The 15,923-nt window shown below is 39.5% G+C and overlaps 1 protein-coding gene across 1 annotated transcript in view; it reads right to left on the bottom strand.

Annotated features, from left to right (window-relative positions):
- Positions 1-15,923, bottom strand: part of edil3b (EGF-like repeats and discoidin I-like domains 3b) — a 44,846-nt gene that overhangs the window by 13,960 nt on the left and 14,963 nt on the right. The window contains exons 5-9 of the mRNA XM_079804928.1: positions 10,489-10,602; positions 6,735-6,916; positions 3,229-3,384; positions 1,978-2,122; positions 1,707-1,891 (exon numbers count right to left, since the gene is read on the bottom strand). Of these exons, the coding sequence (XP_079661054.1) occupies positions 1,707-1,891; positions 1,978-2,122; positions 3,229-3,384; positions 6,735-6,916; positions 10,489-10,602 (782 nt within the window). The remainder of the gene's footprint in view (positions 1-1,706; positions 1,892-1,977; positions 2,123-3,228; positions 3,385-6,734; positions 6,917-10,488; positions 10,603-15,923) is intronic.

Raw genomic sequence — 15,923 nt, forward strand, 5'->3', positions numbered from 1 at the left:
GTTACAACCGAGGTGCAGAAGAGCATCTCTGAACGCACAACCTTGAAGCAGACGGACTACAGCAGCAGAAGACACACCGGTGACACTCCTGTCAGCTGAGAACAGGAAACTGAGGCTATAATTCACACGGGCTCAACAAAACTGGACAGTAGAAGATTGAAAAAACGTTGCCTGATATGATGAGTCTTGATTTCTGCTGCGACGTTCAGATGGTAGGGTCAGAATTTGGCTTAAACAACATGAAAGCATGGATCCATCCTGCCTTGTATCAACGGTTCAGGCTAATGGTGGTGGTGTCATGGTGTGAGGGATATTTCCTTGGCACACTTTTGAGCCCCTTAGTACCAATTGACCTATCGGTAAGCCCCGCCCCCCTTAGTTACTGTTGCTAACTCGGACAAACGGAGTTGCTATATCTTACAATGACAGCCGTCAGTGTGAAAACCTTATCCCAAGATGTTTTTGGACACAGAATGTAGCATACCCCATCCGAATGATGGGCAAACTTTACTGATGGTTTATCAAGTTTATTATGTCCTTTTTCCCTCCAAAAAATCATCGTAAGAGCTGAACAAACAAAGCATAAGTGCGCACTAACGTCTCATTCACAAACTATCTCTCACCGTTGCATTACCATTAACATACACAGCAAACTACACAAAAACACTCATAAAACTCACAGTAAACAAACATATACACAGAGCTTATGCCTTTTCGAGGGTGCAGTTAATAACTGGTAACGTTACACTTTGTATGATCTGCAAAACAATTCCGAAAAACTGCGTGCGAGCTCTCCCTTTCACCACCCGTAAACTATAATACCCATCAAAATAGGAGTCCTCCTTAGTAGGACAGATAATGTAGACCTTAAACATATCTCAAATTAAATTAATTTACATATAACCAGTTTAATATGGAGAGGCACTGAAATGTAGACCTTCGTGTTTTTGACCTACAGTGTTACATGACGTGAGAACAGCTAGTTATTACAGTTTGTATGTTATCAGGGACTTTAATCGTAACTTAACGAGAGTATGACAAACAGAAAATCCTCTCAGGATCCCTGGAACCAGTGTTACAGTACCTCAGGCATGGCATTTTAGCATTTTTGTAGCATAAACACCATCAAACCGATGAGAGCTTCGGATTTTCCAATGTTTCTCTATGGCGCTGACGCCTAAAGATGTCCGAGTTCCGGTCCCGGCGCAACTGATACTCAACTGCTATTGGCTCATCTGCGTTCGAGGGGAGGGGCTTACCGATAGGTCAATTGAGCATCGTTTAAACACCACAGTCGACCCGAGTATTGTTGCTGACCATGTCCATCCCTTTATGATCAGTGTTCTTCTGATGGCTCCTTCCAGCAGGATAACGCTCCATGTCACAAAGCTCAAATCATCTCAACTGCTTTCTTGAACATGACTGAGTTCACTAAACTCAAATGACCTCCACCAGATCTCAATCCAATAGCGCACCATTGGGATGTGGTGGAACGGGAGATTTGCATTATGGATGTGCAGCCGATAAATCTGCAGCCATGCGTGATGCTATCATGTCAATATGGAGCAACATCTCAGGAATGTTTCCAGCACCTGAAGGAATAAGGGGGTCCAACCCGGTTCTAGCAAGGTGTACCTAATAAAGTGGCTGGTGAGTGTACAGTATATACACCACAATATATACAGCATGAAAGTCTAAAGTCTCACCTGCAGCCACTGTGATTGGTCATTATGGGCTGACGTCCATGCGTTGACCTTGCCCTGTTTGTCCAGTCTGGCCTTGGAGGGTTCCCAGGAGAACATGTCCATGTTCAGGGTCTGAAACACACTGGAGGAGGTTATTTGATAGTCCTGGATGTGTCCGGCTTTCATCCCCATGGGCTCTGAGCATCCTGAAAAAAACAATTGCAAGAGTGAACATTATTCTCAGGACTCATGACTGTGTCGAACACTGCGCCCATAGTGTCAAATCACAGACCTGTGAGCTCACAGCCCAGGAGCTCCATTCGCAGTGTGCAGTGTTTCCTGCAGACTTGTGGGTAAATGCGGACATACTGCGCTTCGATCGGTGGGCTGAAGGAGTTGGCAGAGGGGGCGTTGTTATCGGCATTTCCTGTGAATATCTGTATTAAAATAACAAAACTTTTAATAACAAAAATAAAAAACAAATGCAAAATAGTTTGAAAATGCTTCATGAATTATGTAAATGTTTACAAATACTATAAACCACCAAAAACATTTGCTTATACTCAAATTCAGATTAGTCAGTAATGGCATTCGCAGGTCAAATATTCATGTACAATAATGTAAAATCATACAATAATTTAGTTTAATGTCTCTCATATCACTCTGCACTGTTTTTACCCACATACAATACGGTTCAAAAGTTTGGGGTTAGTAAAAAAAAAAAAAATTGTATGCTTATATTCAGCAAGGATGCAATAAATTGATCAAAAAGTGACATTAAAGAGATTTATAATGTTACAAAAGATTTCTATTTCAAATAAATGCTGCTCTTTTTGCAACTTTCTGAATCCGTAAACAAATGAGTCATGGTTTCCACAAAAATATGAAGCAGCACAACTGTTTTCAACACTGATAATCATAAATGTTTCTTGAGCGAATCATCATATTAGAATGATTTCTAAAGGATCATGTGACACTGAAGACTGGAGAAATGATGCTGAGAATTCAGCTTTGCATCACAGGAATAAAGTACATTTTGAAATATATTTAAATAGAAAACAGTTATTTTAAATTGTAATCATATTTCACAATATTACTGTTTGTCCTGTATTTTTGATCAAATAAATGCAGCCTTGGTGAGAATAAGAGATTTTTTTCATTAAAAACATTTAAAAAAAAAAAAAAGTTTTTACCACAAAATGTTAAACAATAACATATTTTAATGATTTAATACTATATTATCATTTTAATTATATAATTTAAAGTCAAATCAATATGTACATTTATTTAATTATCATTATAAAGCAAGAATTCAAATATGGCTTGCCTAAATTATGATAAATGCTACAGTGAAGGGATAAATAGTTCTCAGACAGATTTGTTGCAGATATATAAAATAAGAAGAATCTGACTGATAAAAATAAAAACTGGAAAGAGGGCCGAGTTGGCAGGAGAAGTTCTTAAGCGGACAGTTTCTTAATTTAAAAAAATCCCCCTCGGGCTCTCTCATCTCATCTGGAACGAACGGTGTGTCCCGTCTTACCATGTCCTCATCTGTGTCCTTGACTTTAAACATGCTCCAGGCCTTCCCGTCGTCGCTGTACGCCACTTTATATGATTTCACATACTCAGGGCTTCCGATTCGCTTGGCACCCTGTGTTATCAGTCCGGTCACCCTCATCCTCCGCTGTAGATTTATCTGTGAGGGTACAGCACAAAATCGATGGCCTCAGCTCAGAAGATGAACGAGTGAAGCCTTGTGGGCTGGGGAGTAATAATTTGTCCCTATCAGAAATTGCTGTGGTAGAGACAATAATGGCAGTGTACCTTGAGAGGGACTGTGTGGAAGTTAGCTATAAGTTTGCACTGTTGTTTATATATATATATATACACCGATCAGACATTACATTATGACCTCCTAATACTGTGTTGGTCCCCCTTTTGCTGCCAAAACAACTCCACTAGACCCCTGAAGGTGTGCTGTGGAATTCGGCACCAAGATGTTAGCAGCAGATCCTTTAAGTCCTGTAAGTTGCGAGGTGGGGCCTCCATGGATTGGACTTGTTTGTTCAGCACATCCCACAGATGCTCGATTGGATTGAGATCTGGGGAATTTGGAGGCCAAGTCAACATTTTTGCTTTATGGCAGGGCGCATTATCCTGCTGAAAGAGGCCACAGCCACCAGGGAATACCGTTTCCATGAAAGGGTGTGGGCAATTCCAGTCCTGGAGGGCCACTGTCACACTGCCTCCGCCGGCTTTCCTTCTTCCCATAGTGCAGCCTGGTGCCATGTGTTCCCCAGGCCAGCCTTCGCCCCCCACGTGCAACAATGAGCCTTGGCCGCCCATGACCCTGTCATCGGTTCACCACTGTTCCTTCCTTGGAGCACTTTTGATAAAAACTGACCACTGCAGACCGGGAACACCCCACAAGAACTGCAGTTTTGGAGATGCTCTGACCCAGTTTTCTAGCCATTACAATTTGGCCCTTGTCAAACTCGCTCAAATCCTAACGCTTGCCCATTTTTCCTGCTTCTAACACATCAACTTTGAGGACAAAATGTTCACTTGCTTCCTAATATATCCCACCCACTAACAGGTGCCGTGATGAAGAGATAATCAGTGATATTCACTTCACCTGTCATAATGTTATGGCTGATCGTTGTATATAAACTGTATATAACAAAATCGCAACAAAAGAACCGCCCACTCCCAATGAAGCACCACATAATCGAGTCGCCGAAATATATTGTTTGTTTAGATATTAACATCAAATTTGAATAAATAGTTTTATTTTTCACTATAGTTTTAAATTAATTGTCATTTACAATTAATTTACTTGTTGGACTTGTTTGTTCAGCACATCCCACAGATGCTCGATTGGATTGAGATCTGGGGAATTTGGAGGCCAAGTCAACATTTTTGCTTTATGGCAGGGCGCATTATCCTGCTGAAAGAGGCCACAGCCACCAGGGAATACCGTTTCCATGAAAGGGTGTGGGCAATTCCAGTCCTGGAGGGCCACTGTCACACTGCCTCCGCCGGCTTTCCTTCTTCCCATAGTGCAGCCTGGTGCCATGTGTTCCCCAGGCCAGCCTTCGCCCCCCACGTGCAACAATGAGCCTTGGCCGCCCATGACCCTGTCATCGGTTCACCACTGTTCCTTCCTTGGAGCACTTTTGATAAAAACTGACCACTGCAGACCGGGAACACCCCACAAGAACTGCAGTTTTGGAGATGCTCTGACCCAGTTTTCTAGCCATTACAATTTGGCCCTTGTCAAACTCGCTCAAATCCTAACGCTTGCCCATTTTTCCTGCTTCTAACACATCAACTTTGAGGACAAAATGTTCACTTGCTTCCTAATATATCCCACCCACTAACAGGTGCCGTGATGAAGAGATAATCAGTGATATTCACTTCACCTGTCATAATGTTATGGCTGATCGTTGTATATAAACTGTATATAACAAAATCGCAACAAAAGAACCGCCCACTCCCAATGAAGCACCACATAATCGAGTCGCCGAAATATATTGTTTGTTTAGATATTAACATCAAATTTGAATAAATAGTTTTATTTTTCACTATAGTTTTAAATTAATTGTCATTTACAATTAATTTACTTGTTGGACTTGTTTGTTCAGCACATCCCACAGATGCTCGATTGGATTGAGATCTGGGGAATTTGGAGGCCAAGTCAACATTTTTGCTTTATGGCAGGGCGCATTATCCTGCTGATGGGATTGTAGTTCTTTCCATAACCAAAAGGTTCCAGAAGCATTTTTTCCATAAGTTTTTCTCATAGGTTTTTAAAAAAGTACTTAAAGGTATAGTTCACCCCAAAATGTGATATTTTTCATTCAAAAACGCATTGCTTCCCTTTAGCAGGCCTTTATTAACCCCCTGGAGCCATATGGATTACTTTTATGATGGATGATGTGCTTTTTTAAGGCTTCAAAATCTGTGGTACCGTTCACTCCCATTTTATAAAGCTGGGAAGAGCCAGGATATTTTTTAATATAACTCCGTTTTGGGCTGAAAGAAGAAAGTCATATACACATAGGATGGCTTGAGGGTGAGTAAATTATGGGATCATTTTCATTTCTGGGTGAACTAACCCTTTAAGTACTTTTTAAAAAACCTATGAGAAAAATTAATGGAAAAAATGCTTCCGGAACCAACACAGCTGAAATTTCCAACTGGCGGGAACTAAGGAACTTAAAACAAATTAAATGTAATTTATTTATTTATTATTTTGAACTATTAACTATTTTTACTGATTTATTTAAAACATTTGTTTTTGCTTTAGTACCATGACAATTGTAATTGTAAATGAATAAAAAAAATCACAAATTTTTATTAGGGGTCCTTGCCACCTTGTCGTTTGAAACTCCATTCTGGGTTGGATCACCACTTAATGTCTAATATAAAATGTGGGTCCTGATGCAAAAAAACAACTCTAAAGCAGCAAAGTGAACATCTGAGGACTAGACAAACAGGTAACGCTGTTTTCCAGCAACAAATTGAGGTCTTGTTTAAAAGCATATTGGCATCAAAGCCTTCTTTAATCTTGAAAGCACAAAAATGGAGTCATGCGGACACAGGACGACAAGCAGAACAAGGCCAGGGACGCTGGGATTGTGTGGGCATAGCTGGTGGCAGTGTGTGGTTACCACTTAAGTCATTACGGTGGCTGTGAACGCCCACACTGTTCTTTCTGTCTCCTAATGAAATTGTGCCTTTAGAAGTCCTAAAATCTCTGATGAAATTTGCCTCAAAGTATAAACTAATTACTGTGGGGTGTTTACAATTTTCTTTGAAAGCGGTTACTGTGTTGGATGGTTGGTATACAGCTTTAAAGTCATGTTAAGTTAGATTTTTATATGGTGGTTTTGCTAAGGCAAGCACCACTATTACTATTTTATTCAGTTTCAAAAAGTATAAAAGCATGAGACTTGAATGTGTACTCTATTAAGAAACGAATAGCCTAAATTATGTTAGCTTGGCCGATTTTCATTTAATGCAGTCAAAATGTGACAGGATTACCTGAATCCACGGATATCGATCGGCCTCGGCTGCACTCCAGGCATTGACAAGGCCCTTCTTGTTGAGTCGGGCGAAGTACGGAAACCACTTCTGCAGGCCGAACAGAGCTCGATGTGTGGAGGAAGCTGTTACCTGCTGGTTCGAAATGATCCCCCCTTCCATCCCTAAAGGTCCAGAACATTCTGACAGAACAGAGATACAAAGAGATGGTAAGAAAAAGCACATAACATATTCTCATCTCAAAATATTCAGTTGTTTCCTTCTCATAGACATGTATCTGGAGAGATTTTGCCTTCTTTTGACCTTTTCAAATGATTGTCCTGAGAAAAAGACACATAATATCTCTATAGGGAGTTTCAGAAAAGACCAAAGTATACAATCAAAAGTAAAATATTTATATATAAACTGAAATGTTCCTCATCAAATTCTTCCAAAACTGAATGTTCACATTCATTAGCTCTATACTTTTACTGTATGTCAAAAATTCGAACCCGTTTCATAAAAACAACACAATAGCGCAGTATTTTTGTGTTATTTAAAGATTGCATTAGTAATGTGCGCCTATATGTACACTCTGCTTATTACACAAACAGGGAAGCGCAGCAGCACACAAACATTTTTAAATGTTAAAAATGAAAAGATTCATCTCTTGAGAAGCGTTCAGTCTTTCCGCTCGCAAATTCCGCCATGTAAATAGCGAAAAAGCCAGAGCGAGCGCAACTGGCTTTTAAAGGGAATGGGAGATGAGACTCTGATTGGTTTATTGCACGTTACGCCCAAAACATTGACCCATTTGAATCATGCGCCTGGCACGCAGACTTTTTTTTCCCGCCAAAATAGCAAAGTTCACTTTACGAACAAATTACTTATGAGTCGGTTCTTTTTAGTAAATCAACAACATACCGCTCGACCAGTGAAGCACAATTCCCGCAAAAATGACTTTTATGAGCTGGTTCTTTTAAGTCAATCAAAACATACAATGGCAATTTAGCGTAGTTCGCTTTACGAACAGTTGACTCTTATGAGTCGGTTCTTTTTAGTAAATCAACAACATACCGCTCGACCAGTGAAGCACAATTCCCGCAAAAATGACTTTTATGAGCTGTTTCTTTTAAGTCAATCAAAACATACAACGGCAATTTAGCGTAGTTCGCTTTACGAACAGTTGACTCTTATGAGTCGGTTCTTTTTAGTAAATCAACAACATACCGCTCGACCAGTGAACCACAATTCCCGCAAAAATGACTTTTATGAGCTGGTTCTTTTAAGTGAATCAAAACATACAGCGCCAATTTAGCGTAGTTCGCTTTACGAACATATGACTCTTATGAGTCGGTTCTTTTTAGTAATTCAACAACATACCGCTTAACCAGTGAAGCACAATTCCCGCAAAAATGACTTCTATGAGCTGATTCTTTTAAGTGAATCAAAACATACAGCGCCAATTTAGCGTAGTTCGCTTTACGAAAAGTTGACTCTTATGAGTCGTTCTTTTTAGTAATTCAACAACATACCGCTCGACCAGTGAAGCACAATTCCCGCAAAAATGACTTTTATGAGCAGTTCTTTTAGGTGAATCAAAACATACAGCGCCAAAATAATGTAGTTCGCTTTACGAACAAATGACTCTTATGAGTCGGTTCTTTTTTAGTAATTCAACAACATACCGCTGGACCAGTGAAGCACAATTCCCGCAAAAATGACTTTTATGAGCTGGTTCTTTTAAGTGAATCAAAATATACAGCGCCAATTTAGCGTAGTTCGCTTTACGAACGGATGACTCTTATGAGTCGGTTCTTTTTAGTAAATCAACAACATACCGCTCGACCAGTGAAGCACAATTCCCGCAAAAATGACTTTTATGAGCTGGTTCTTTTAAGTCAATCAAAACATACAACGGCAATTTAGCGTAGTTCGCTTTACGAACAAATGACTCTTATGAGTCGGTTCTTTTTAGTAAATCAACAACATACCGCTCGACCAGTGAAGCACAATTCCCGCAAAAAGGACTTTTATGAGCTGGTTCTTTTAAGTGAATCAAAACATACAGCGCCAATTTAGCGTAGTTGGCTTTACGAACGGATGACTCTTATGAGTCGGTTCTTTTTAGTAAATCAACAACATACCGCTCGACCAGTGAAGTTGAGCGCAAAAATGACTCTTATGAGCTGGTTCTTTTTACTGAATCAATCCGGTACAGCTTACAATTTACTGTGTTATGTTAAGGTAGTTAAGTTAAACATACACATTATGAGCTTTGTCAGTTACAATAAATGAATGAAATATGTTGTTCGGTATTGTTATTTATTAGGCTATATAGAGACAAGTGTTATTTTAATATTATTGAGATACTATTCTACTTTTCCATTTTCATTTTAATTGTATTCAAATTTTTTGAATTTGTTGTCATTTTTATTAATGTCTTTATTGTTTTTATTAACTTATTTCTGTTTTAGTTTTAGTTATTCAAGTTAAACTACACGAAATTGAGATTTTCTTTGCAACTAGGAGAAATTACGTTTTTTAAATATATTTAATTTTATTTCAGTTAACGTACATTTTACTTGAAATTAAATGTTTTATGGTTTTAGTTATCTATAATAACACTGTCTAATACCAATAATTAAATTGTATCTTAAAAATATATTTAAAAAGTCTAAAAACACAACTTGATTTGAATCAAATTATTATCAAAATGATCTTATTTGTAAAAGTCTCCTGAACTATTAAAAGACAATGTTGTTGTTTTTTTCTCTTTAAAAATAAATATAATAAGGGAAGATTAAGCAATTCAAATGAATACCACAAACGCAGTGTTCTTTGGTCTCAAATGATAATATGATAATATCATTCTTGCTCTCGCAGGTTCCCGCCACAGACTCCGTATCTGCCCCTGAAATGCCATCTTTCTCTTTTTTGTCCTCAAAAACATCTGGCAGGTCTGAACTTTTGGATGCAACGTCCTTGGATTCATCGATGGATATTGTGTCCTTGCTCTCACACACAGAGATGCTGTCTTCACTCTCGAAGCCTAAGATGTCCTCCCTAGGGTCATTGCTGTCATCGGTCCGTCCACCTGCGGAGATGGCGCCTGCTCGCTGGGGCATTAATGGAGTACTTGAACCATCTCCACTTAACGATCGCACCGACTGGGGAGACTCAAAAAGGAGCCGCAGGCTGTTCAGACTTGCCCTTAGGGAGCTTTGCCTGCTATGTTTGGACAGCATGATCGCAAACCAAACCTTATCGTGGGGTGTAACTTTATATACGCTCCTCTGAGGGCCGTGTAAGTAAGAGTGCGTGATAGTAATCTTCAACTAATTCTATTATGCATTCATAGATGTGTTAAGCTACAGCTGGGAATAACTTGTTTTGAGTCAGCACAAAAAATACCAGCAAATAAGTCATGGTTATATAAGTATTGGTATTCTCTCGAGTCCTAGACCACAATGAGTTATGTGGGGTTTCTGGTACACTCAGGAGCACAAACGTCTAGGAAATGTTGCATGGGCAAAAATAAGCAAAACAGAATTCTTTGAAATGACAGAATGATTTCATGAGCAATGTGGTACCCTGCTCTGTCAATGTCACATTGGCCTCATTCACTCAGATTCTCGAAGGCAGATGGCTCTCATCCCCAAGCCGACCCATGCAGAATCTAGTTTTAGTTTGAGTTTGCTCCTCGAGAGATGATAACAAATATTGATGCACATGGGTTTAATTAAATGAGGTGATGAAGTCGATTCTCACTTACTGTACTGACAGTTCCGCCCCATGAATTCGCCGGGACATTGGCAGGTGTAGTTCGCTCGCAGGTCTGTGCAGCTGCCTCCATTTTTGCAAGGATTTTTCTCGCACTCGTTAACATCTGAAAAGACAAGCAGACATCCACGGACACCTCAGGAAATTATCGAAAGCGACAACTTGAAAAAAGATCAAATATGGTTTTTCATTATGTGTTGATTTGCCACCGTGATGAAAAATCTCTCTCATCGTACCGATTTACATCGAAACTGCTTATTTACTTGCTAAGAAAAACTAAACACAGTGGTAAATATTATTGATTAAAGTGGACCTATTATGCAAAATTCACTTTTACACGGTTCTTGAACATAAATGTGTCAGCAGTCTGTGTACACAACCACCCTATAATGGTAAGAATCCCCATAAATCATAAGCAGTGTGTCAGAACAAGCCATTTGCAGTTTCTATGCAATGTGACATATGCTTAAAGGGTAACTAAACCCTAAAACAACTTTTTTTAGTTTATGATCTGCAAGACTTAATGTTTTGACATTTGGGTATAAAGTGTTTTAATTTTACAATATATGGTGTAAAAACATCTGAGTGCTGCCCTCTTAAGCTTTAACAGTGGCTACTGCAGTTGAATTTTCCTATTGGACGTTGTTTGCCATCGTGACGTATGTTGGCTCTTCCAACGGCCCCTGGCACGAGCTCAATGCGCCTTAAGATATGTTTTCCCGCATTTATCACATGAGAACGGCTTCACTCCAGTATGAACTCCCATGTTACATGAAGTAGAAACATTATGAATGAAACTTACTTGACACTTACTATTAACATTCTAATGAAGAAAAAACGGTTAAATAATGCAGTTGTCAGTACACGTCAGGCTTTTCTTGCAATATTTTTGCCGCCCGTCATATGTACAGACCTTTCAAACCTTGACACGCAAGTGGTTGTGTACATAAAATATATCTGACAGCTGTCAATCAATCCGTCACTGCGGGTCTCAGGTGCACGCCCCCTGCTCAGCCCCGCCCTCGGTTCGTCCCCTCTATCTCTGCTGGGCTCTGCCCACTTTTCCAGCATTTTTCAAATATTGCCAGGGGGTGGAGTTAGGCTCTGTTCAGGGGTTGAGTTACCCTTTAAGCTTCGACCATGACGGCTGACGTACTCTGCCCTGTTAACATAGACCCTGCCCTGAGTGAGATGTACACAGTCCGCCGTGTCTATCTCATCGCCAGCGCATTTAACAGTAAGAAATGTATTCTTATTAAAGCTACTAAAGTTATTCAATCTAGAGCAGTGAGTGATTTTCTGTTTTTCTTCTGTTGATTCATGTTAACAGCATGTTTAGCAGTATGCACTGTATATTACACTACTTTCACTTTAATACACAGATCTAATATACACATGCGATATCACAGACATTCACAGACATAACTGACTGTGTTTATGTGAATTTTGTGTGTTTTTGACATAACCTTGTGTGTATTTGACAGTTTAAGTGCAATTAGACATGAAAGAGAACTTAGTTTAAAGGAACACGCCACTATTTTTAAAATATTTTCCAACTCCCCTAGAGTTTAACAGTTGAGTTTTACTGTTTTCAAATCCATTCAACCAATTTCCGGGTCTGGCCGTAGCACTTTTAGCATAGCTTAGCATAGATCATTGAATCTGATTAGACCGTTAGCATCTCGCTCAAAAAAATTACCAAAAAGTTTCGATATTTTTCCTATTTAAACTTGACTCTTCTGTAGTTACATCGTGTACTAAGACCGGAAAATGAAAAGTTGCAATTTTCTAGACCGATATGGCTCAATTAAATTTGCTGCTAAAGTAAATATATCTTCTGAATCGTCTTGAGTGAGATGCTAACGTTCTAATCAATGATCTATGCTAAGCTATGCTAAAAGGGCTACCGCCAGACCCGAAGATCCGCTGAAAGGATTCGAAAACGGTAAAACTCAACTGTTTAACTTTAGGGGGGTTGGAAAATGACCCTATTTTCAAAAATAGTGGCGTGTTCCCGTAATATTTACGGGACGCGCCGTCTGACATCCAGCTTTCTGTGCACCTGTTTCAGATGTGTGCGCTCAGAAAACCATATATCAGAAGATTAGACTGATATGGCTTTAAAACGCATGCAGATAATAAACTTCCATGATGATGAAGAACTGCAATGTCACGTGAGTGTGACCGCGATAGAGATGATCATCAAAACCAAGCAATGTTTCGGTTTTGGCAGAGTATCCGAGGCACGAGCTATTCAGGCTCCGCCCTCTTCTGGAAAGCAGCGGGGATCAGCAGCTCATTTGCTTTTAAAACTATATGCATGAAAACAGCATGTTTTTCCTTCCACTCAAAAATTGAATAAATGATCTGTGGGGTATTTTTGAGCTGAAACTTCACAGACACATTCTGGGTGTCAGGATCCTGCCCTGACAGTCTTGTCTGTTTTGTCCTTGTTTAGTGTTTCTTTGTTTGTCTTGTGCTTGAGCACATGGCTGTGTCTTTGTTTGTGTGTTCCTCTTGTCCTGCCTCCTTGTTTCCCTTTACCACGCCCCCTTGTTTGGTCCTTGTCTAGTCCTCATTTCACTAATTGTGCTCACCTGATCCTCATGTGCTCTGGTCCCTTTATATTGTGCTACTTTCCCTCATGTCCTTGCTGGTTCGTTGCGTTTGTTTGCATTTGTTGTCTGGCTTATCTTGTCCTTGTGATAGCTGTTGCTCTTGCCTAGTTATTGTTCTTAGCCTTATTTTTTGGTTTTCTCTAGCTTTGATTTTGTTTCCCTCTAGTTTAGTGGTCTTATTTTTCTCTCTCTAGTTTCCTGCAAGTTTGCAATTTTGTTTTATTTTTGTTCTAGTTCCAGTCTTTTATTTCTAGTATTTATCTTGTTTGTTTTTAAATTATATATTTATGTCTCTTTTGTTTTCTTTTTAGATTTCTGTTTCTTAGTTGCATTTTCCCTATTCTTTGTTTTTATTTTTGCTCTTGTTTATTTATTGTTGTCTTGTCGTGTGTGTGTGTGTGTGTGTCTTGTGTTGGTTCCTGTCCTGAGTTCCCTTGGCCACTGTCTCCTTATCCCTGGCAATCAAGACTGGAGCTGATTCTGGGAGAGGACATCAAGTCTCAGTTTCCTGGTGTTCCAGCCTGGGTTGTCCCACCATCTGCCTGGTGTTGCCTTCCAAGCGTCGTCAATTTCATGGTCTCCAAGCGTCGTCAATTTCATGGTCTCCCTGGACTGGTCTCAGTGGTCATCCTCCCTGCCTGTCATCGTGGTGTCTGTCCCCTGCCCTGCTGTTTGAACTCACACCTTACCACTTCCTTGTTGTGCCCTGTCTAGAGTCTTGTTAATAAAGTCTTTGATGTTCAATCTGCATCTGGGTCCTCAGTTTCAGAAACCTTGACACTGGGGACACCTGAGACTTATATTGCATCTTGTAAAAATGAGCATAATAGGTCCCCTTTAAATGTTGTTCATAGGAGATTTTGATACTGAAGTATCTACTTTGTATCAAATGTTTAGCTTAAGCAGATTGTAGGAAAATTTACCCATAAGACAAAATTTGCCGCCAAAACGTAAAATAGTTAGGAATTGCCATGAAAGTGTGATGTTAATTTCCTAAGCAGGCTTCATACCAGATTGACACCTGGTAGGAAAGCTCATATTGTTCTTTCTTAGACCTGCGCTGCACTGACCTCTCGCTTTGATTTTTAAGCAGCATGAAAGGAACTCAAGAGACTCGTTAGAGACAAAAAGCCGTGGGGTCATCCGAGCAGAAATTCAGGGATCTGCAAGGTGGAGCATAGGCTCAATTGTGTCAGGTATCTGGCAGAGATAAACCACACCTTTGGGTTTACCACAGCAGAAGAGCTCTGGAGGGCAACAACCAGATCCACTGCTTAAACAGCGTCACCTCATGAGCACTGAAAGTACGGATGGACAGAACTGTGGGATTTAAGGATCTGAAGTTAGATTGCACTGATCCTCTCATGGGGCGGTGTCAAAAGAAAAAGAAAAGGAATAGGACTTTCAAAATCTTTTCAAAAAAGAAAATGTGAGTGGGTCTTGCTCATTGTCACGATGCTGAAGGGTTATGGAAGGTTTCCAGCGCTTTTCTGCAAAGGTGTTTAGAGTATGGTGCTATGCGGTTGCTATACCTAAATCAGTCTGATATACTCTGGTCTCTAGATATGCCCCAATTCCCCTCCCATTGCCCATTTTATCTGAACAATAGTAGTAGTAATGGTGACACAATCACCCCACAAATGTAGTTCAGTTTAATACTGAATATTACAATTTTATTGCATTTTAGGTGCATTTAAAGACATTTCTCGGACCAAAAAAGAATTTTCCTCCACCTTCGCTCTACTTCCCTTACGAAAAATACATATATTTAAAGTTCATTTTATGAAGTATACTTAAGTAATGTTCAAGTATATATATTTTAAGTATACTTTATGTAGTAAGTATACAAATATCAATGTCAACCCGTTCTCACTCCCAAGGCGTCAAAATCCGAAGCATGGTCAAGTGCCTTCCGAGTCACAATGAAGACGCTAAAGGTAACCATAGGCGTCATTTTTCGACGTGCTAGGAGCTCCATTCATTTCAATGAGAAACCTTTGGCGTCATACACAGACGCGTTGGGCATGGGAACGTTATCGACATGATGAAATTATATTGGGTTATGATTTTGCCATTATGACATGTTGGAGTGTGATTCTCAATTTAATCAGCCATCTTAATTTTATTTACATTTATTTTATGTACGCTATTTAGACATGTTTGAACATGTACCCCAACCCCATCCCATCCCTGAACCTACCAATTTGTGTATTATATGATATTAAATACAGTATATAACTGGCAGATATGACTGCATGCACAATTTATTCAAAAAGTACAAATAATCCAAGTGCTCCGAGGCCAAACGATTGATTTGTGTGAAGGAAATCCCCAAAAGCGATCAGCGTCTCCATCCACCAAAGATCATGCACACCACACATTCTAATTTCAAAAATGGCAACAAAAAAAGTTAGTTGCTCCAAAATATAAAAGTAGCCTTTAAATATTAATAAAATAATGTCTGCTTTTAAAAATGCAAAGTCAAGTCAACTTTATTTCTACAGCGCTTTTAACAATGATTGTTTCAAAGCAGCTTCACAGTGTTAAACAGGAAAATAATGCAACATCTTTTTATTCAGCTGTACAGCCGTTCTAGAGAAAACGGTGATGTCATCAGCTCATTTCAATTATCATACAGTGACAATGTGGGCATTAGAACAGTAATTAGATCAGTAATTTAGTTTATATGGTTAATTTAGTTTAATAATTAGATTATTTGGAGTCCCCAACTGAGCAAGCCAGAGGCGACAGTGGCAAGGAAACCAAAAACCCATCAGGTGACCTAATGGAGAAAAATAAACCTTGGGAG

This window comes from Gobio gobio (assembly GCF_949357685.1).
Source record: "Gobio gobio genome assembly, chromosome: 22".
Lineage (NCBI taxonomy): Eukaryota > Metazoa > Chordata > Actinopteri > Cypriniformes > Gobionidae > Gobio > Gobio gobio.